We start from the raw sequence: 21,117 nt of genomic DNA on the forward strand, positions 1-21,117 counted from the left end.
TGTAATAAAAGTCTGTGATAATGTGTTGAAGTTGTCGCGCTGGTGGGGCGCGAGCGATTCGCTTGGGTGAGCGATTCGCTTGTGAACCACGTTAAGTGGTCAAAGCTTGCAATAGTTCACTTGTTGCAACACCCCACCAAATTTGGGTGCCCACTAAAATAAAGGCTACAGAGCCTTATTAAAAAGATAAGATCGGGCAATTTTTTTTAAAGCAGAGCAGTATTATAAGAGTATTTTATATTGCTACTCACTTAAATTTCTTAGGTAGTTATATATTGCGGCCGTGCATGGTGGTTTTGGTGGTAGGCTGGGCGGGCGGCGGTGTAGTTATACCATTACTTTGGCGGCCGGTAATACCACCATGCTCTGATATTCTTGACTTATTAGAAACAGGGACTTTCTGCGTAACTGTATTTTACGGATCGCCGGATTATTTTCTTATAGTTATAGTAGCGCGTTGTTGTTCTTTTTTAGCGCGCGCGGCAGCTAGTTCAGCAGCCCTTGCTTTATTCACCTTCTGCCGCGCCATTTTGGCCAATTTACGCACTTCTCTAGCCTCTTTTACCAGCTTCTTAGAAAAAAACAGCTGTGTAGATTTTCTTCACGTCAACCACACTAGTAAGCAAATTGTACTAGCACATGTCGATTTACACACGATCTGTGCCGCGTCGACAAGGTATCCCGAGACCGGTCTCGTTTATCAAGAACCAGGGTAGCACTATCAAAGCGCGTCAAGTTATGAAACTGAAAAGGAATACGATACGGCTGATCGCGGCCATGAGTCGTTGATATGCTTGTGGGCGGTTTCTCACTTTAACATCCTAATCAGGAAGCCCCGCTTCGTGCTCTTGCCACCTCCATGGCGCTAATGCGATACTAGTGCTACGCTAGAGGTCTTGGCCGTAGCTTTCTCAGATGGATGCCGCCAACCTGTGTTCTGCACTTGAACTATGCGATCTTTTCTGCTTACAACCGATAGCAAATGGGCCCTGGAATCGTGCGCCGTTTAAGACTGATGGCCCTCGGCCGCTGTTGTGGTGCCGTCACCGCACCTTGTTCAAGTTTGACCGCCATCTTTGCTGCAGCTGAGCCATTTCCACTCTAGACATGACTTCTCGCGACGGCTACACATGGACTCCTGCATCCGGTCTTACAGCAGGCCTGCCAACTCTTGGAGCTATCAACCCACCCACCAATGTTTCAACTTCTGAGGTCGTTTACGATGTTATCGTTGTCGGCGCTGGGTATTGCGGTCTCACAGCTGCGCGTAATGCTTCGGCTGAGGGCTTGAAGGTGCTCTTGCTCGAGGGTCGTGACCGCGTTGGTGGTCGATCATGGTCGTCCAACATCGACGGCTACCCATTCGAGATGGGCGGCACATGGGTGCATTGGGGACAGTCCAACACATGGCGCGAGATGTTGAGATACCAAATGATGAACGATGTTGAGAGGTCCTTTGACTTCTCGCATGGCGTGAATCACTACGAACTGAACATTGGACAGCAGGGATACACAATGACCCACGACAAGGAGGATGAGCTCCTTATTTCGGCTCTGAATAAGTTCACAAACATCGACGGAGCTTACGGAAGGAACATTATTCCTCTTCCGTACGACACGTTCCACATCCCGGCTGCAAAGGACCTCGACAAGCTGTCCGCTCAAGATCGTATTAACAAGATTGAATCAGAGCTCTCCCCACAAGAGCGCGCAGCACTCGAGTCGTTTGTTCTACTCTGCAGTGGTGCCACACTTACTACCATGAGCTTCCACGAGTTCATGCACTGGCAAGTCTTTCAGTATAATCAAGTGTTTGCATGCACTGACGACTTCCAGGTGGGCCATGTGCGGCTATACCTACGCGGGCTGCATAGACATGCTCATCAGTTGGAAGTTCAAGAACGGCCAGTCGAGTTTCGCCATCAGATTCTTCCAGGAAGCGCTTGCAACAAAACGCCTAGCATACGCTTTCAACAGCCCCGTCAAACACGTCAAAGACACAGGCCGCACAGTCGAAGTGACAACACGTGATGGACGCCGCTACTCCGCTGCACGGCTCATCTCAGCTATGCCGCTGAACGTCTTGGGAGAGGTCACATTCGATCCACCACTCAGTGCTGGCAAGAAGGCAGCGATTGCGACAGGTCACGTCAATCAATGTGTCAAGGTGCATGCCGAAATTTCGAACAAAGAACTTCGGTCGTGGACAGGTGTCACGTACCCGCACAACGAACTCATGTACGCGATTGGTGACGGCACGACACCCGCAGGTAATACGCATGTCGTCTGCTTCGGCGGTAGCAACAAGCACATCGATCCCGAAGTCAACATCGATGCCACTAAGCGTGCTGTAACCAACATGTTCGCGCAACAAAAGACGGAGCCTCACATAAAGAGGCTAGTGTTCCACAACTGGTCAAAGGACGAGTTCGCAAAAGGCGCTTGGTTTTTCCCGCCACCTGGCCTGATCGCCAATCATCTCGATGATATGAGGCAGAGGCACGGAAATGTGCTGTTTGCAAACTCAGACTGGGCGTTAGGCTGGAGAAGCTTTATAGATGGAGCTATCGAGGAGGGGACACGAGCAGCTTTCGAGGTCAGGAAGGAGCTGGCCGAGCTCGAGCCGGTAAAGCCTACGTTGTAAACTATGTAGAATCAATAGCCCGTCCTCGAGACATAAACTCAAAACCGTCGGCATGTACCCAAACAGTGTCAATCCTCAACCATCGTGTCAAAACGTAGGCTCAATCCGCTCCAATAGAAGTTGTGGCGTTGATGCCGAAGGCCAGACCGCGTTCCATACTATCGGCGCCGAAGGTATCTTGCCGCGTATGCACTAAGTGCCTGACAGCATGTGATCAGCCCTAGTAGCACCAGCCCCGCGTTCGAGTAGCGTCCCACTGCCGTGGGCAGTGCGGGCTTGCCCGTTTAGGGCAATAAAGGGAGAACCCTAATGACGGCCATCTATCTTGTGGCTCGCGGTCCAGATAGATTGATAGGGATGTCGATAGCAACGATACGCGATAGGCGATGCTTCGTCCCTGATACATATCCTATCTCTTGAAAAGAAAAGGACTATGATAAGGCAAGCGCCCAATCAGTACTTAATCCTTTTGCCACAAGTCTCTTTCGTAGCAGAGCAGCTAACTATCCTATTCGCCCCACCGACATGGACTTCGCCGACACGAAGACGCAGTACGACTCAAAAGTTTCCACGGATCTCGAGAAATGTGAGTGACGGAAACGTCTACTGCCGCAAACGCTCAACTGACGGTAAGCGCAGTGCCATCTCAGCATCAAGGACAGATTCAAGATGTGCGCCTTGAAGGTCTTGTGCTCCAGAACGCGGATGCAAGGAACATGAGCGGCAAAGAGACAATCTCCGCAGGCTGGATCATATGCAACAGCTGGGCGGGCATTGCTGCCACCTTTGCCTTGGCCATTGCACAAGGCGGCCCAGTGACGTTGATCTATGGCCCCATCATCATGTGTGTTCTGGTTGGTGCGTGCGCTATCTCACTGGCGGAGCTGGCGAGCGTGTACCCTACTGTAAGTCTGAGTACACCATGGATGAATTGAGTACACTGACATGGTAGGCTGGCGGTCAATATCACTGGGTGTCCATTCTGGCTCCTGAAAGATGGAGTCGTGGGCTGGTATGTTGACTTGCACAGCATGACCTGAGTGACAAGAGCACTGATGAACATTAGAGCTACTACTGCGGAGCCACGAACGTGTTCTCCTGGATAGCGATCTGTGCAGGGATTGCCATCATCGTTCCCCAATTGTGCCTCGGTATGGCGATCTTCTGGAACCCATCGTATGTTCTGCAGGCGTGGCACGCTTTCCTCGTATACCAAGCCATCAATGTGCTGGTTCTCATGTACAACGTCTACCTACTTCGTCGCACTATGTGGATTCATGACCTCGCTTGTAAGTCAAGGACCAAAATTTTACGGCTACCGTGGCGCTCTTACTAACGGAATGAATGTATAGTCTTCGTGTCAATCAGTAGTTTCTTTGTAATCATTATCACTTGCCTCGCGCGGACTGCACCGCATTTTCAGCCCACCAAGTCTGTGTGGGCGACTTTCCTTAACGAGAGTGGCTGGTCCAACGGCGTCGCCTTTCTCACTGGTCTCGTTTCGCCAAACTATATGTATGCCGGTATTGATGGTGCGGTACATCTGGCAGAGGAGTGCAAGAACCCAGGAGTGGTCGTGCCTAGAGCGTTAATGAGCACGGTATCCATCGGCTTCGTCACATCCTTCATCTTCGCCATCATCATGATGTATTGCACCAGCGATCTAGAAGCTGTGGTCACGACGGCGACTGGGTATGTCTCCCCCTTCGGTGGCTATCCCCTTCCATGCTGAGATGTCCGCTTAGTGTACCCGTTTATGAAATTTGGCGTCAGGCAACTCGGTCAGATGTTGCTGCGACCGTTTTCCTGCTTCTTCTCCTGCTCGCAGCCTTCTTTGCTCTCAATGCAACCCACCAAACAGCGTCTCGGCTGACTTGGTCTTTTGCACGAGACGACGCTATCTTCGGCAGCCGCTGGCTCGGTAAGATCAACGAGAAGCAGCAGGTACCCATCGCTGCCTTAATCTTCAACTTCGCGATCATGTTCATCATTGGCTGCATCTACTTGGGATCGACATCTGCTTTCAATGCCTTCATTGGAACTGGTTTGATCTTGCAGCACGTGACATATGCGTTCCCGGTAGTGTTGCTCATGATGCGCAAGCGCTCACCAAAGTGGCTGCCGAGTACACGCTCTTTCAAGGTGCCAGCGGTCTTGGGCTGGGCGGCGAACTTGATTACAGTGGGCTTCGCAATCCTGGTTTTGGTCTTCTACAACTTCCCAACAGTCATACCTGTGACTGGTACGAGCATGAGTAAGTGGTCCCCCAATACTGATCTGGTATTGTTGTGACTGACTCCTCCCAGATTACGCGTCGGCAGTCATCGGCGTGATGGCTATCTTCACAGCGGCAAATTGGTTCGGACATGCGCGCAAGCACTTCCATGGCCCGCGCTTGCAAGTCCTGACGGAGTAGATAGACGTTTTCGTCTATGTAGTGTATGTGAGCGTTCAATTTGATCGACTCTGGCTGTGAGGTCACCACATTTTGTGTTTTTCCGTCCATGTGAATCGCTTCGTGATACATGCTTGAAAGAGGGAGCTTGTCGCTGTAATTGAGATTGTCAGCATGCCGTCTTGTGTTGCATATCTACGCTATGTTGCGAGAACTTCGTTAGTTCACCTGATACGTACTAGTGGGAAAGGACCAGACGCCAAGCAAATGTTCTTTCCGAATTCGGCCCGAACGCAAGTAGCACACCAACCGCGTTGCTTCTACTCCGCGATAGAGCACGATCGTATAGTACGCATTGCAATACTCCTCTGCAGATCTTGTCGCACCTTCATGGATACCAAGATCGAGGTTCTACTTGACTATTGTAACAGTTGAGATAGCCCGGGCCTGCGTCGTTGTGAACGCCAGTTGCATGCAACTTGGTCCCCTTGATCGTGGTCCTCCAAGTTTCATCAGGCTCGTCAGATTCGGAGCACGGGCATCAGCATGCCTCCAGATGGTAATGTGAAGAAAGAGCGGGGCTGCTTCCAATGCTCGTGCCGCAGGATTGTCTGTGACAAGACCGAACCATCATGTCGCAAATGCGCGAAGAAGGGCATCGAATGCTCTGGGATGGGCAGGATTCGATTCGCTGAAGGAGTAGCCAGAAGAGGACGTCTTAAGGATTGCAAAATCCCGAAGACTGGAGGCGATGATAGCTGCAAGGAGCTACCGAACACTATCGAGTTTCAATTATTGCGCTGGCCGGGTGAGGAACGCGCTAGGAAGAAGAGGAAGAGTGATCTGAACGAGACTGCGCAAGGACCACCGACACCTCACACAATCAATTCGACAGGAATGCATGATGGTAGGGAAGCATTTCTGTTGTCGGCCCCTATAAACACAAATGCAGATTCCGAGGCTGATATGGAAGACATCGGTCGAGGCTACAATTCGATTGTGGTTCGTTACTCCGAATCATACGAAATTGTGCCTTGGGTTGCGCCAATTGACCCAAAGTTGCGGATGCTCTTCTCATACTGTAAGTTGCAATCTAGAATCGGCCATAGTTTGACCATTTACTCACAATCTTACAGTCTCTCATGTCGTTGCCCCAGCTATGGTGGTGTTCGACGACAACAAAAATGGTTACAGATCATTAGTCCTACCAATGGCGCTCGAAGACGATCTGCTGCGCCAGGCAGTGGGTGTTGTGGCTGCACAACATCTTAGTCATCAGCGGCCCGAACTTCAAGGAGCAGCTGAGGCTGGACGCGCTGCTGTTATTTCACGCTTACGCAACGATTCCTTGCAGCAGTCTGCCGATAAGGTGTTTAACAAGTTCACCTGGGCAACTTTGGTTGTGCTTCTTGTGGGCGAGACAGTGACTGGAAGTGCTGACTATCGCTTCTTCGTTCAGATGTTGCTCAGCTTGTCCATGAGTAACCCAGGCAGAGATGCTGATCCCATCATCTCAAATTTCTTACAAGCACAAACCAATATGTAGGTAATGTTGGAGGATACTTGCACAGCCATACTAACGAGCATCAGGTTCGAGCTGCTCGGCGTGCCACTGCTCGGCGAAGAGGTCGGCGTGCTCACCATGATGAAAGCCTCAGAGTCTCTGATGAGCTTCTTGTCCTTTTCTCATCTCCCCGAAGACAGCGAAGACCGGCGCATTGCAGACCTGATATTACAGTGCTTTGTCTCTGCATGCAATATATACACCAGATGTGCAGTCGATGCCCATGCAGTCTCAAGATTTCACGACACTATCCAGGAAGAGTCTATTCACCAACTTATCGGCCTCATATCGCAAGTCTCACCAAATGATCGTGGCGCACATGCACTGGTCTGGGTGTGCTTTGTTGCTGGAGCAGCTTCGACAGATCAGAGCCAAAGAGACTTCTTCGTACATCGCATGGAACAGGTGTATGCACGTACGCGATTTCGCAATATTCCTACAGCGATACAGAGCTTGAAAAATATATGGGCTCGGAGACCTGGCGAACGGTGGACCGTATGTCTGCCCCAATTGTCAAACGTGCTTGTTATGTAAAAAAGGCAAAGATTGAAGCTTTGCATTAGAATCTTGTATCGCAGCCAACTGGTCATCAGGCAGCACGCTTGGTGCATAGCGATCGATCTAGGTCAAGTGTGGACTCGAGTAGGCGAGGACACACTCTGCGTGCATTGAAACGTATCGTGGCTCGAACACCGCACACACTCTCTAGCTGTTACAAGTAACAAGAAGGATTCTCTCCTTAACGAGGGATGTGAAGGCTAAGAGCCTATGAACGTCCACATTAGAAGGTGTAAGCCTAGAAGTTCCATGTGTAGTTACGTGGTTGGCCACTGACTAACAAAGCTGTATTTAAACTTGCTCTTATCATTATATAGTTATATGTAGTTAGCACAATACATAATACTTTATACACCCTTGATAGCTTATAGTTGTCAGACTGGCCTAATACGCATATTTTTTTAATTGATTAACTACCTACCTGTATGCAGTCCTGCAGTGCCACCTGCAGTATAGGGCGAAATTTCGCGCTATAGCAGAAAGGATGTATACTATGCGCGTGATACATCTGCTTATCTGATACCTTGTCTAGCTCGACAAAGCGGCCAAAGCGCACGAGATAGCGCCACAAGGCCTCCAAGAGCATGCTACGAGGCGAGTCGAGCACGGTGTAAGTTGACGCTGCGCCAGTCTATCTGTGCCATGACAGCGGCCGATAAGCCATCCTCGCCCTTTCTGAGATGCGTTCACTGGTAGATTGTAGCTTTTTAGTATTTTTGGCGGATCAAAGGTCTTTAAGAGAAATCAAGTAGTCTAGGTAGAGGTTAAGATAAAGAGACTTTATTCTAAGCGTAGTTATAAATGTTTCCTAGATAACACTGGCTTTATTATAGCTAGGAGTACATACTATCCTTCACCGAGCAGTGCTTTTCGCCATATATAGAGGAATATTAGTCAATTACTATTACTTTCCAGCTATAGAGTTCTCTTAGTCCGCAATCGTCTAAAGTCTCCTATTTATTTAATAGGGTATGCCTTATCGTTAAGCGGGTTAAACTTTTATTAGTAGCGTACAGCTATCACAACGTATAAGTCTAGAAGGACCAGTAAACTACAGCAGTAGCTGAGCATGTATAGATTCTGGCCTAGGTAAAGTCTTAGCTTTATAGAGCTGTACGACCTATTTATAAGCTACAGATTTTAAGCTCCTTATTTATAATGCTAGCCTCTCTTATAAGCCCTACCATCTATACAGTACCTTTCAAGCTTCAGCTATGTTCACTTTTAACCACAATATTACTTAGCGATACCCCTTTCAATTCTTCGCCGCCATAATCATCGTTTTGCTTTTACTTGCAACAATATTTCTATCATCTATCAACACCATTATCACAGGCTACGATCTGTAGATAACATATTCCACTAATCCAAACGCGACCATAGCAAAGAAGATGTGTTACGACAAACCATTTTTTAAGGGCATACGCAAATTGTCACCCGGCTGCGAGCCCAAGGAAATCAGAGCACAACAAAAGTTCAATACTAGAAAGAACGGCTTCATATACTCCATAGATAGCATCACGACTACGGATTAGGATGGCCTCCTCGTCCCTTCGCCATCTATGCGCTACTTGAACAATACTCTCAAAAATTGTACGATCAATTACATCAAGATCGAAATGGCCAAGGAGATGGGACGAACCGCACAGCAAGTAGCTTGGTCCAGATGGGGACAGCCGCTGCTGGCAGCAATATCCTGCTTCATCACGAACGAGCAGGGACATACGCAATTCGATTTCACTACTGATTACAATCTTATTCTTCCAAACGCGAACAAGCGGTATGACCTAACGGGTGGAGACCAGGACCAATGGGGATTTTCCGCACAACAAAGCTGAATCAATTCGTTACTAGCAACAACACCAAAGACCCCGCCATGTGGTGGGCCGAGTCACTGATGTCCTACGGATGGCTCGATACGTCCTTTAAGATAAAAGCAGCGGAAAGCGCGATAAAAGAAGACGGTAGATGGCAAAGCGGAAGCATGGGTCTGTACCCTTTGCTGCCCCGACAAAATCTCTTTGCCAGTCTAACCCATACACCTCAGACTTCCGCCCCTATCCAGACAAATCCTCAATTCTCTCTCCCAGTTTCTTCAACATTACATACTACACCCTGCAAGCTAGCGGTGTCATATTCTGGGTCGGCACAGAAGTCCTCTTGGACCCCTCTCCCTCTTACCCTCTTTACGCAATACTCAATGCATGTGACTTGCTAGCAAAATCCTTCTACAGCGCCGTAGCCACCAATATAGGTCGCACCTATGGTCCCAATATTCTTACTGATGAATCCGTGCTGCAGACAGTAACTAGCAATCATATAGAGATTGCGAAAACGTTTCGGCGCGTAGCCGCGGGCCCAGCCCTACTGTATGTAGAGTACTATACTAGAAGCAATATATTAACGCTGCTAATCCTACTTTCGTTGTTAACGCTAGTTAACTAGACATAGCTTCTTATTTTCTTCTGTAAGTATTATTGCTAATTATATTGTAAGCTAAGCGCTTTTTACAGGCTGGCGTATAGCAACGCTTATTAGGCTATCTGACTGCCGGCGTTGCTGTTATAGTCGCTCTTAGGGATAGAGCACCTGCTGCCGAAGCTGCTCTACTGTATACAGCGTTTCTGCCTACGTTATAGCGTCTCTGTCTATAGTCGTCTATAGTAGAAATGGCGTCTAGACGACTGTCAGCGATAATAGAACACGATATAGATAGAGAGAAACAAGGCCTATTGCTTAAAAGCCTGCCTAGATATTCTACTGCGTAAAAATTGTCTACTAGATCTGCGTATAGACTGTAAGAAAGTCTATCTTATTAATATAGTAGACGCCTTAATAGGCGAGCTCTTTAATCTTACGTCTATACGCGCGCTTAAGTGGAGAGAAGTAGCTTATATTAAGTAGCTATAGGAGATGCGAGGTATAGGGTGGCATATAGAGAGTAATAATCTTCTTCTTAGCGCAGTACTAATCGAGCTCTAGAGTGACGTAGCTGCTATAGCTGTCTAGGATAAGAAGCTGATAGACTCTAGCTATATAAGCAGCTATATGCTGATTAAAGTGCTTTATCTACTCTACACTAAGCTCACCTATCGTCTAGCCATTTTCTAAGACGCTAATAGTCTAGTTAAGTAGGAGTCTGTTATACTAGCTAGCCTGGTGAACTTTGCTAGAGAGAACTATAAGCGGTGGAAGAGACTAGCCAGACGCGTTAACACACTCGATAGCTGTTACCCACTCGCGATTGCCTGGCTGGACGATGACTGCTCTACCTACTCTATTAGAGCTTGTAACGACTTTAGAAGTGCTATGTAGCTACGCCTATCGCGAATCTAGTTTCGTTAAAGTTGTAGATATCCTGGTTAAGAACGCCGTACGTCTGACGCGTCTCCTCTACCAGCTTAAACTAGGCGGTAATTATAATAGGATCCTCGCAGGAGGCGCGCTAACTATATAATCCTCTAGTCCACTTTATCTAAAGCTTAGGCTGGCTCTAGATGAATCGCGATACCTAGTACTTACTAGTAGGTAGTAGAGATAGATCTTGGCCACGCGCGGCGAGTAGAGCGTCTGCTATTTGTCATACGTCGATGATATAGGGTGGAAATCCGCATTAATTAAGGGCTAGAATCTACTACACGAGAGACTGCTCTATAATAGACGATAGCTTTCAATTAATAGAGACTGTTTCTAATCGTGGCTAGATACCATAGAGACGCGTGTATAGTGTTGATTTTAGCACATTATACGCTTTTATAAGAGTATGGATAGACTGGCTTGAATTACTATAATAACATGCGATAGCAAGACTTATTCTGACTTCACGAGAAGTATGTATAGAGCGTTATTGTCGTGGCATGGTAGTGTTATAGAGAGAGTCGCGTCAGTTTGGGTGGGGCGTTCAGCTTACTGGTGGCGCACGTTAACTATTGTAGTATATGACTAAGACCCAGCTTAACCTAGCACTAAGTAACCCACCCCTACCTCTACCCAAGCCACAGTCAACCCAACTCTGCTCCTACCTAGCTTTAGCAACCCCGTACCCTACCCCAACTCTAGTCTTGGCAGTTTTCAGTAACCCTGCCCCTACCCCTACCCAACTCTTGGCAACCCTACTCCTACCCTACCTCAACCCATTTGCCAGTCTAGTCTGGAGACGTGCGTATGTCTCAGGACATCTCGTAACATAAGCCTAGCCATGGCTACAAGACACTCGAGAAAATTGATGCGGAAGTACTTAACACTATCTAGGCTATGCTTACTAGCAATCGAGTTAGCCAAGCAGTCACGAATAAGCTCTCTAGTTTTAATATTTAGCGCTTTAGGCTTGCAGCATTTGCCTAGATTATTAAAACTAACAAGCCACTTTCTACTTTCGAGTCGCTAGTTTTTCGAGACCTTATCGCGTCAGCTAATCTACAAGCGGAAGATGCTCTATAGGCTTCCTATTATAGCATCTCTAGTTATATCTTACGCCTATATGACTATCTTAAGCCGCAGGTTATTTGAGCGCTATCACGGGTACGGAGCAAGATACATATTGGCTTTGACGGCTGGACAACAAAGGGCGGTAAGCGCGGCCTTTTAGGCATTGTCGCACACTATGTTAATCGTCAAGGCAACATTGTAAACGTACCTATCGCGCTGCCGCAGTTGACAGGCGCTTATACTAGTGAAAGTATAGCAGAGATTGTTATAGAAACGCTAACACAGTTCAATGTCGACTTAGACCGTATTAGCTACTTTGTACTCGATAACGCGAGAAATAATGACGCTGCGATAGACGCAATCGCGCGGACGGTGTACTCTAACGCCTCTCATCGCCACCTCCGCTGTAGCCCCCATACGATTAATCCTATTACCCAAACGCTGCTCTGGGGGAGGGACTATGACTCGTGTAATGTGTAGAGAGAGACACTGAATACGCCAATAACCCTACAAGATACTAGCTACTCATGCGAGATCGTTACCCACGTCTTAGCAGGCTTGCGCTAGACGTGCTCTCGATACCAGCGTCAAGCTGCGAGTGTGAGCGCATGTTGAGTGAGCTTGGGGCTCTACTAGAGCCTCACCGACGAGGTATACAACCGCAGCTTTTGGCGGCGATACAGTGCGTATGACAGTGGCGCAAAGCTGTTCTAGGCAACGATAATATTAGCTCAAAAGTCACTATAATTAATAACAGTATAGAGGGGTTATATAAGCTGAGCAAGTGGGAAAGCGATACTAACAGTGATAGCGAAACTTAACACCAAAAATAGTCGCTATATAGCTGATATCACCTATTCTGATGACTTTGAAAAAGATGCTATGACTATCAAGATCATCAAGCACATCAATCAAGCTGGCTTGATACACCAAGCCAAGCTGGCGGTTTTGCTTTTGCCTATCAAGCTGAGGCAAGCCAAGCTGGAGCTTGGCATGGCTTGGCTTGATTGTTGACATCTCTGGTGGGAAGTGTCACTCAAAGGCATATGGAAGTGCGTAGGCCAGTAGAAACACCTTAATTCGATAGAAATTTATAGGCCTAGTACCAGAGGAGATTCAAAATCTACTAAATGCAAGTAGAAGGGAGTTAGCTATTATATCAGCGGTATATATCTAACTTGGATCTAGTTCAGATTAATATTAGCTGTTATCCTAAGTAGGCCTTGAATAGTAATAGTGCATGTGCCCGCTCATAATTTTAGTGAACTCGGTGCTCTCACACTCTCTGTACATAATTTTGCCGCTCCAAAAATTTATTCTTTACTTCTGTGTCTGAGATATCTATAGTGCTTCTACCGAGCCAAATGTGAAATCGCTATGAACCGCGATACTGAAAGCTAACTGATACCAGTTGGTCCCTAGTACTCTTTGTTGCTCTGAATTTTCTTTAGATACCGCTTTTCAATGTCGCGGTCGTGCGCGAAGACCAGTTCAAGCTCGTTGTCCTGATTAACACGGATTCCAACACCTTCTTTCATCGTCTTAATCGAGTCGAGTCCTACAGAAATATGTCCAAGGTAATCTGGTTTCTTTGAATGCAGTGCAAGAGCAACTAGTTCTATGGTGGAGTTCCATGCTGTCGATGTAGATCCGGTGACTAGAATGTATCCAATGTAGGCGGTAGCGATCGCGCAGTATGTGATCATGACTAGTATCGCAAGTCGGATAGAAGTCGATCTGCTGCCGTATCCGTAGCCGTAAATAAAGGTAGTGCACTTGAAAACAGTCATGTTGTGTTCATTGAAATCAGGTGGCATTTCAGACGATGGTTGGAAATCGTTGTTAGGTATTTCGGCGATCGCGAGGGCAAAAATAATCCCAAGGTTATACTTGATTGAGCCAGTAGACCACAGGTCGCGAAGGAATTCAGGGCTTTGAATCTTGTCGATGCCGGTTAGATCCAAGGTTATGGGCCTTGCGTTATGTGGCTCTGACATGGGTAACTCCGCAGTCTGTACAACAGCCCCGCCCGATTTTTGAATCATCTGCAACTCTCCGGTGTTCCAATAAGCCGATATCGTACAAGCTTGGACGGATAAATGGGACCCGTAAGACTTGGGTTGTGCCAAGATCCATGGGAGCGAATGTGGCAACTCGTCTGACAGATTAATCGACTGCCAGTTGAAAAAAACGCCAATCAGTGAGTTTGAACTACTTTCTGGTGACGACATCCAGATCGGAGGGTAAAACACTTGCTTGAAGTCTGTAGTAGGGTCCTGTGCGGGGACTCGAATTGTTGCGTTGCTAGAGCCAGTGAAGTTGGAGACTCGATCCAAAAGTGTTTGGATAGTAATGGGAATACCCATGGTTCTGTTTTCGAACACATAAATTAGATTATCCAATTCGTCCATACGATGGAGTGTGCATCGTGTCGATACCACTGGATGTAATGTCCTGAGGCTTATGGTTTGATTTCCTACACCTCTGTAAAAGGAGCTGCTAGGATCATCTGAATGATTTTGGGAATGATCAAACACATCCTCAAATAATACAGAACTGAAGGAAGTCGGTAACGTCGTATTGTATTCGATAAATTCCATGTTCTGGAAACTGGATACACGTATGGATCTCGGCAGATACGAAAGGCCGCTCTGATCGGCCGCGATCATGTCATTTAGTTCGTTTTGCCTGTCTTTGTTTTGCATTCTGGAGCTCAGTAGAGTTGCGTTGAGGCCCACAAGGTCTCTAGACAACCTCTCAGTCTCGGCTGTGCGAAAAGGACTCGGTACTCACATCGGCAAACCATTGGTTCGGCTCAAGGAGGAAGGATAGACATCATTAGTCGAATTAGGCAGGTAGCGATTGTCTTCTCGGATGATGTGTGGGGTATCTGGACGGGGTATCATAAGAATAGCACTCGAAGGTCCAACAAGCGATGTTAGAGGTAAAACAGTTAAGATAACAAGAGGAAATACTATTCTCCGCCATCCCTTATGAGCTGGAGATTTAAATGTCGAGATAAAGTCAAGAGACCAGAGGTACGACAACTGGGTTGCCTGTGTGACACTAGAAAGCGCGCCTAACGGGATGTATCCGTTGACCACCTCAGTACGAATGACACAGAGCAAAATTTCGACAAGCGAGGCCTGCATTGTCAATTCGTGAAACTTGGCTGCAAATTGTAGGAATGTAGAAACGTTAGTTTGGGTTCCTATCCAATAGTTTGTCCATTGGAGGATCAAAAGTGCTATTGCCCCGCCTAGAGGCAAAAGTTGGAGTAGAACGTGTGAAGCTGCCACACGTCTTTTGCAGTACATTGCGACTTTCCGGTGTTCAGTATCAGATTTCCAACCAATGAAGCGGTCGAGTACGAGATTGATCAATTGCAGTCGAAGTGGACGTAGGCTGTCGCGGAGATAAGCCCATGTTCGCTGTGGAGCGCCTTTTGCGTTAGACGCATCATCACTATCTAATAACTCGACGTATAAGCTTCGCTGTCTGTAGTCGTTAGCAGTAGCGCTTGACATGGGATGGAGTTGTGACAAACGGTATGTCGGACATCTCGAAATCTGCCGCAGCCTGGTAGCTCATGACGCGAAGAAATCCTAGTCTTCTTCGTAAAGAGGGTATGAGTTAGAAGTATGTGATCGATGGCCAGTTTCCAAGATTACTGACGGAGTGAGAAAGGTACTAGATTGAAGAGGAGGCAATGAGCTGAAGATTGAATACTGCAGCCAAGCCTTAGGTATCAGCCATCTGCTCTGGTGGCGGCGAAAGCTGAACAGGAGCTGAACATCAGCTTCTTAAGGACAAGCAATTCGTAGCGCAGGTAGATACAGTTCTTTATGAATGCAAGCAATGGAACTTTAAGAAGGTTTTTTTCGAAAAAAAATAGAACTTTACCATAGTCTATTGGTAAAGTGAAAGAAGATAATAAAATGCCAAAAGATACAAGCTCTCAGTCAGCACTTGATCAAACGTGCGCCCTCTTGGTTTAAACAGCAGCAACAAAAAGAAAAAAAATTAAAAATTACAGAAGCTCTCCAGCGGGGAATTGAACCCCGGTCTCCCGCGATTTGTCACATGACAAGCGGAAATACTGACCACTATACTACTGAAGAAGGAAGATGACTGGGAAAGTCGCTTGTTGGATGCTGTATGATCAAATTATGGAATTTATATTGTGTTATGAACACGTTCTTGCCGTGTGTGGGAAGAGCAACCCAGCACAGTCACCTTGGATGCCGGTTTCTACCCGCATGTGGGACCGGTTCGTGTACCAGCTTGGACCACGCATACTTGATGACTACAACTTAGAGACCACAAGCCAAGAATACAATTTTGGAGAGTGCGCATAGATGTGCCTACACGGGTATAGAGCATATACTTGGCAGATGAACTAGACATATCGGAAGGGGCTGTATCCGAAGGGCAAGGCAGTGCAAGGGCTGAGGGCGTCTTCACGTGACACCAACGTTTGTAGATATGTAACGCTGGGGCGCGAGGCAACATGACGGAATTGATGGGCTGAGCACGAAGATCAGACGTCATATCTCGCTGGCACTAATAGTAGCGTCTATTGAAAGACTGGAACGAAGACGAAGACACCAAGGCGTCAGCAGTGCAACGGACGAGTCGAGTAAGAATAATAAGCCGCATGGCCGATGGGGCTGCGGCGCAGTCGACAGGTTGGGTAGTGGCAGGGCGAGGGGAAAATACGAGGCTGGCATTGGCTGTGAGGCGATGTGGAACATGGGAGTGCCCTGGGTAGCCTAGCACACAAAAGGAGGAACAAAGAGATGGTGGGCGCCTCTCCGCAACGCGGCATATGGGGGAGGAGAGTGTCGACATGGTGCGTGGACGGGGCGATGATGACAGCCAGTGGCTGAGCGTGTATGCAGGCGTCGTCGGCGGCCTCAGCAGCGTACCGGCACGTTGGCTCCATTCCACGTTCCTCGACTAAGCATTCAGCCCGCGTCTTTGGTCATTCTTCCATTCTCCCATTCTCCCAGCTTGCAACGGTATTCGCAAAGCCTAAACCGTACCTCTTTCTCTCTCCGCTCTCACTCTGTTCCGTCGCGCGCTGCTAGTGGTGTTGGTGACCCCCACCACCTGCTGGAAACCATTGCGCCGTGCGCCTCGGCTGCATCTGCAACTCAACGGACCGAAGTGACGTGCACGACGTCGCCAGGCTGAATTCAAGACGAGAAGGCCAGGCGCAGGCATCCCAGCTTGAGGGCGACGACGGCGACAGGGACGTTGGTTAAAGGCATCTGCCTCACCTCATTCACTCGTTTATCCGTCCCATCCCGTCGCGTATGAGCATCTGCTTCCCCGTCGCCCGCTGGTAAGACGCCAGCAACCGCCTGAATCGTGACCCGGACCACCAGCCACGCCCTCGTCCACCGATCCAATGCGCTCTGCCAACGACGCGTATGTGAGCATTCACGACCATGGCCGCAAGGAGAAAGAGAGACCCCCGTGGTACTGGCGCCTGATCGCCATAGCAGCATCGTGGATGATTCTTGGAGGGTGTGTAGTGTACCACAATCTTACCTACACGGAACCACCGTAAACTAAACCATGGTCGCAGGTACCTCATACTGCCTGGGCTCTACGCAAAAGACGCACAGCTGCGCTTCACTCAAGCCGTCCTCTCTGTATTCGTTGTCGCATTGCTGACAGCCGGTTACTCATTCACCGCGCTGCTCTGCTTCGCCTGTCGCGACAAACACTTTCAAGCCGAACACGTCTTCCTGTGCGAACACCCCCAAACACCCCACCACGGGCAAGCGCAAAGCTAACATATCCAACATAGACCTGCACTCGCCTCGTCAGCCTTCGGCCTCATCTCCATCGCCTACAACTTCCTATCCTCTAGTGCCTACCACTGGGGCCTCTCAGCCACCACCGGCACCGTCCTAAGCGCCGTCGCAACACTCACCTACACTGTCCTCTGCATCATCACCTTCCGGGCCGCAAACAAGCCCCCACCGCGCCAACACCCCGACGCCCGCACCAACCTCTGGTCCGAACAATCCTACTACAACAACTTCGTCACAAATATGTACCCCACCGCCATGCGCCCAGCCGATCACCCTCCCCCCGTCATCTACACCGAAGACGACCGCGTAAACCAGCAAATGGCGCTTCTCCTCCACAAATCAGACTCAAGACCTAGTCCCGACGCAAACAGCACGTTCCACATTGATCTCCCCGAAGACCCGGACCAGCACGACCGCGAATTGCATAGTCAGGAACTCGTGGGTACCCCTGTGCAAGCGCACTCGGAGTGGCAGCGGGGCAGGGGGCATAGCAGGCCGGATAGCCTTGGCGAACAGCAGGCGTGGATGCAGTTGCAGGAGAGAGGGAGAAGTGCGCATCGGGCGGAGAGTGCGGGTGGACAAAGTAGCCATTCGAGGAATTTGAGTCGCGAGGAGAGGAGACGGCAGATTGAGATGGGCGATCTTCATATCTGAAATGCTTCCTCTTCTTGATTCTTTTCTTGCCATCTTGAATTTTTTGATTTGTTTGGGCCAGCGCAGGTGTCTTGGGAAATGGTGTTAGAGGATGTTCTTTTGTCTTTTTTTTTGTTCCTATAGGGTACGATTACATGCATTTGGTGGGCTATCTTCTTCTTTTGGCGAACCATGCGGGATTTGTTTGCACCTTCAGCTGGGTGCATAATGTATTTTTATCCCTCCCTCTCTATTTTGTTTTTTGTATCCCATCTTAGCTTTAGAAGCAAAGGAAAGAAACTCAAAAGTCATGTTCTAGTATGGAACTCTACTCATCTCCATCTTCCTAGATCTTGATAGCAAACTGCTTCAAATACTCATAATGCTCCACGTTCGCCGCAACCGTATCCCGAATTGTTTTTGCGCCCTCCTCGCCAAATTTCTCCTTCCACTCTTCAAACATTTGCTCATCTGACTTGGGCTGTTTCTTCTACTCATCGTTAGCCACCAACCCCATCAAACGAAATCCATCCACAGCAAATATGGTGGAATGAGACTTACATGCGTCCTCGCTCTCAAGCGATCACTATCCAACGCATCCTCATGAAACCCCTTCCACTTCTCAAACGCCTCCTTAGCAATGCTCTGGTCCTTTTCCGAGTCCCACTGCAGCATACCAGGATCCCACTCGATACCCGTCGTCTTGCAAAACGCCTCGACCATTTCACTCGGCTTGTCCAGCAAATCGTCGGCATCGATGACGCAGATTTCCACGCCGCCAGTGTGCCCGTTAGCCTGCTCTTTGTGCGCTTCGTCGGTTTGGCCAGCAAACTTTGGCCCGATTTGGCCTTCTGCCCGTAGGAAATCGAAGAGGCGGCGGAGCTCTTCGTAGCCTGCTTCATCGGGCCGGAAGTTGTAGAAGCCGGTCATGGCATCGAGTGGGGGAATTGTGCATCGGTAGTACGATGGGATGCTGTATTTGGGGTGGCGGATCAAAAAGGTAAAGTGGTATGTAGCGAGCAGGTCTTTGGGGATCACGGTTGGGTTTCCAGGCTCGCCTTTGGTGTCGTATGGGTACGGTGGTTTGTCGGGGTCAGAGCGTGTAGGAACTGGCGAGAGCTCTGTCGTGTTTGTTCCTACGCCGCGGCGGTAGTTGGAGAGAGATGGTGCAATGGTCGCCGGTTTGCCCGATGGTGGAATCCAGTATTGCGCCATGTCTTTTATGAACACGCGTTTTCCCTAGGCATCGATGAGTGTGAGATTTATTGACGGTATGAGAAGTGGATATTTTGCTAGTATGTAAGTAACGATAATAAACTGGGAAGAAGGACGCGAGAACAGCTGTGAGAATTCTTGTTTCATAATGATGATGGTTTTGATGATAGTATGAGAAAAATTGGGATTCATCCTCCAATTCATGCAGACATAGGCGAGTGTTCTGGGGTTTGTGTAGCCTAGGCGTGATGATAATGCAATGATTGGGCAAGAGGATAGAACTGAAAATTTGGAAAAAAAAACCCTCAAACAAAACAGATAACGAAAAACGGAAATATGAGAAAAGATTGCATGAGAAAGAAATATGAGACGGGTCGTGTAGATGAGACATTGGAAATGATGCTAGAAGTACCCTAGGGATGGAATGTTATGGAAAGAAAGGTGATGACACCGGTGGGACAAAGAAATATTAGCAAACGAACCTCTTCATTCTCTCTCGCGATGCGGTCGAAAATGTTCCTGTAGGTGCTCTCCTCATAACCACTCTCTTTCCTGGCTTTTGGGTCATTCTCGTAGCGCTCAGCAAGACGTTCAGGGCCGAAGTAGTAAGCGTCGCCAAACGGCTCGTGAACACATTGGAGTGTTTCGTGACGTGTCATGAAGACCTAGATGACCGTGAGAACCTTATTTTGTGAGGAGAGGGAACAACGTCGTGGTGCGTACCCGCTCAAAGGCTGTTGAGCATGCTCGTGGATGGGTCGCTACAAAGATTGGTTTGCTCGTCATGATGGGCGACCGTCGAACGTGCTGCAGAATCTGTATTCCAAGTATCCTACAAAAGACGAGATATGTGCGTGGTAGAGCACTTAGTGGGGGGATGGTAGTCAAGAGAGAAGTCCGGATGGTTTCCAATCTAGACAACAGTGCACACTAAGCCTTCCCTTGAGAAAAGAAAAACAAGAGGGGCACTAGCAGACTCTTATACGGCTGACCCAGACAACAGGAAACTGCCGATCGCTGATGGTACGGCTGCCGAAGTCCACAATTGCTGTTGAACACAAAATCCCTACCGGCGACACGGATTAACAGATACTAGTGGGCCCAGCAATTCCAGGCGGCGTTGGCCAAGCTGCGGCCAGTCAACCGCGGGTCAGCCAGCGGTGGCGCAAGGAAATGCAAGCAAAGCGGCTGCCCTGATCTAGACGCAGGCGTAAGAGAAATGAAAATAGGTTAGTGTACAAACCCATACAGTGCAATGATTTGAAGGCCAGCAAGCTTGATGTCACTAAGTGGGTTGCAAACGGCCAAGATGGCAATATGGTGGTGGGGTTGGCTGTGCCCCCCGCTACACGCTAGCAGGGCTGAACCCGACCAGCCGACAGACTCCGAAAAAGGTGCATCAGACTTGGTCTTTTTCGACACTTTTACGCGTTGCATGAAGCGGTCTCATTAGATCGCAACTGCCACCCGCGTGCTAGACTGCACATAATGTTTCCCTGCCAATGCCGCTAGAAAGCACGACATAACATGGCTGCATGTCGACATGGCAGTGGCTGACCCCAATAAAACCCCTTTGGAGATCCCCGCGTGGACGCATGTTTATCTTTGGCTATCCCGTGGAGCATGTCCAAACAACGCCTGGGTACATACGTCAAGCGGCTTCACTGGCGAATAGGGCATGTTCATTCTTGTCGTGTGACCAGGTTAACGTTACAACATGTCTCGAGGGTGGTTGAGCAGGCAACTTGGGTAGCATCTTCATATTCTATCTTGGTCATTGTATCTACACACAAGACTTCCTCGGTAATGTTTACCCTGGGATACTACATACTTTGATCGAAAATAGAGGGGCTTA

General features: G+C 48.5%; 10 protein-coding genes across 10 annotated transcripts; 7 read left to right on the plus strand and 3 right to left on the minus strand.

The window, feature by feature from the left end:
• Nucleotides 1-915: 915 nt before the first annotated feature.
• COCCADRAFT_110284 (uncharacterized protein) lies at nt 916-1,089 on the plus strand (the record flags this gene model as incomplete). Its single annotated transcript, XM_007719503.1, has 1 exon — nt 916-1,089. One exon carries the CDS (start codon nt 916-918, stop codon nt 1,087-1,089), a length of 174 nt encoding a protein of 57 aa, XP_007717693.1.
• Nucleotides 1,090-1,107: 18 nt separating this feature from the next.
• COCCADRAFT_41403 (uncharacterized protein) lies at nt 1,108-2,644 on the plus strand (the record flags this gene model as incomplete). The annotated part of the gene is made up of 2 exons (XM_007719504.1): nt 1,108-1,787; nt 1,837-2,644. The coding sequence occupies 2 exons, from the start codon at nt 1,108-1,110 to the stop codon at nt 2,642-2,644; spliced, it is 1,488 nt and encodes a 495-aa protein (XP_007717694.1).
• A 525-nt stretch (nt 2,645-3,169) lies between these two features.
• Nucleotides 3,170-5,060, plus strand: COCCADRAFT_9547 (uncharacterized protein; the record flags this gene model as incomplete). The annotated part of the gene is made up of 7 exons (XM_007719505.1): nt 3,170-3,230; nt 3,284-3,549; nt 3,597-3,656; nt 3,711-3,933; nt 3,997-4,336; nt 4,390-4,898; nt 4,951-5,060. The coding sequence occupies 7 exons, from the start codon at nt 3,170-3,172 to the stop codon at nt 5,058-5,060; spliced, it is 1,569 nt and encodes a 522-aa protein (XP_007717695.1).
• Nucleotides 5,061-5,585: 525 nt separating this feature from the next.
• COCCADRAFT_110278 (uncharacterized protein) lies at nt 5,586-7,137 on the plus strand (the record flags this gene model as incomplete). The annotated part of the gene is made up of 3 exons (XM_007719506.1): nt 5,586-6,120; nt 6,176-6,581; nt 6,630-7,137. The coding sequence occupies 3 exons, from the start codon at nt 5,586-5,588 to the stop codon at nt 7,135-7,137; spliced, it is 1,449 nt and encodes a 482-aa protein (XP_007717696.1).
• Nucleotides 7,138-12,116: 4,979 nt separating this feature from the next.
• Nucleotides 12,117-12,281, plus strand: COCCADRAFT_41406 (uncharacterized protein; the record flags this gene model as incomplete). Its single annotated transcript, XM_007719507.1, has 1 exon — nt 12,117-12,281. The coding sequence occupies one exon, from the start codon at nt 12,117-12,119 to the stop codon at nt 12,279-12,281; it is 165 nt and encodes a 54-aa protein (XP_007717697.1).
• Nucleotides 12,282-13,007: 726 nt separating this feature from the next.
• COCCADRAFT_110268 (uncharacterized protein) lies at nt 13,008-13,955 on the minus strand (the record flags this gene model as incomplete). The annotated part of the gene is made up of 1 exon (XM_007719508.1): nt 13,008-13,955. The coding sequence occupies one exon, from the start codon at nt 13,953-13,955 to the stop codon at nt 13,008-13,010; it is 948 nt and encodes a 315-aa protein (XP_007717698.1).
• Nucleotides 13,956-14,378: 423 nt separating this feature from the next.
• Nucleotides 14,379-14,741, minus strand: COCCADRAFT_110292 (uncharacterized protein; the record flags this gene model as incomplete). The annotated part of the gene is made up of 1 exon (XM_007719509.1): nt 14,379-14,741. The coding sequence occupies one exon, from the start codon at nt 14,739-14,741 to the stop codon at nt 14,379-14,381; it is 363 nt and encodes a 120-aa protein (XP_007717699.1).
• Nucleotides 14,742-16,464: 1,723 nt separating this feature from the next.
• Nucleotides 16,465-16,785, plus strand: COCCADRAFT_110289 (uncharacterized protein; the record flags this gene model as incomplete). Its single annotated transcript, XM_007719510.1, has 1 exon — nt 16,465-16,785. A coding segment is annotated over one exon (321 nt), but the record flags the coding sequence as incomplete, so codon positions are not given.
• A 217-nt stretch (nt 16,786-17,002) lies between these two features.
• COCCADRAFT_9550 (uncharacterized protein) lies at nt 17,003-18,068 on the plus strand (the record flags this gene model as incomplete). Its single annotated transcript, XM_007719511.1, has 3 exons — nt 17,003-17,121; nt 17,183-17,347; nt 17,408-18,068. The coding sequence occupies 3 exons, from the start codon at nt 17,003-17,005 to the stop codon at nt 18,066-18,068; spliced, it is 945 nt and encodes a 314-aa protein (XP_007717701.1).
• Nucleotides 18,069-18,393: 325 nt separating this feature from the next.
• Nucleotides 18,394-20,048, minus strand: COCCADRAFT_9551 (uncharacterized protein; the record flags this gene model as incomplete). Its single annotated transcript, XM_007719512.1, has 4 exons — nt 18,394-18,537; nt 18,609-19,286; nt 19,745-19,927; nt 19,986-20,048. The coding sequence occupies 4 exons, from the start codon at nt 20,046-20,048 to the stop codon at nt 18,394-18,396; spliced, it is 1,068 nt and encodes a 355-aa protein (XP_007717702.1).
• Nucleotides 20,049-21,117: the final 1,069 nt, after the last annotated feature.

Source organism: Bipolaris zeicola (genome assembly GCF_000523435.1).
Source record: "Bipolaris zeicola 26-R-13 unplaced genomic scaffold scaffold_316, whole genome shotgun sequence".
Classification (NCBI taxonomy): domain Eukaryota; kingdom Fungi; phylum Ascomycota; class Dothideomycetes; order Pleosporales; family Pleosporaceae; genus Bipolaris; species Bipolaris zeicola.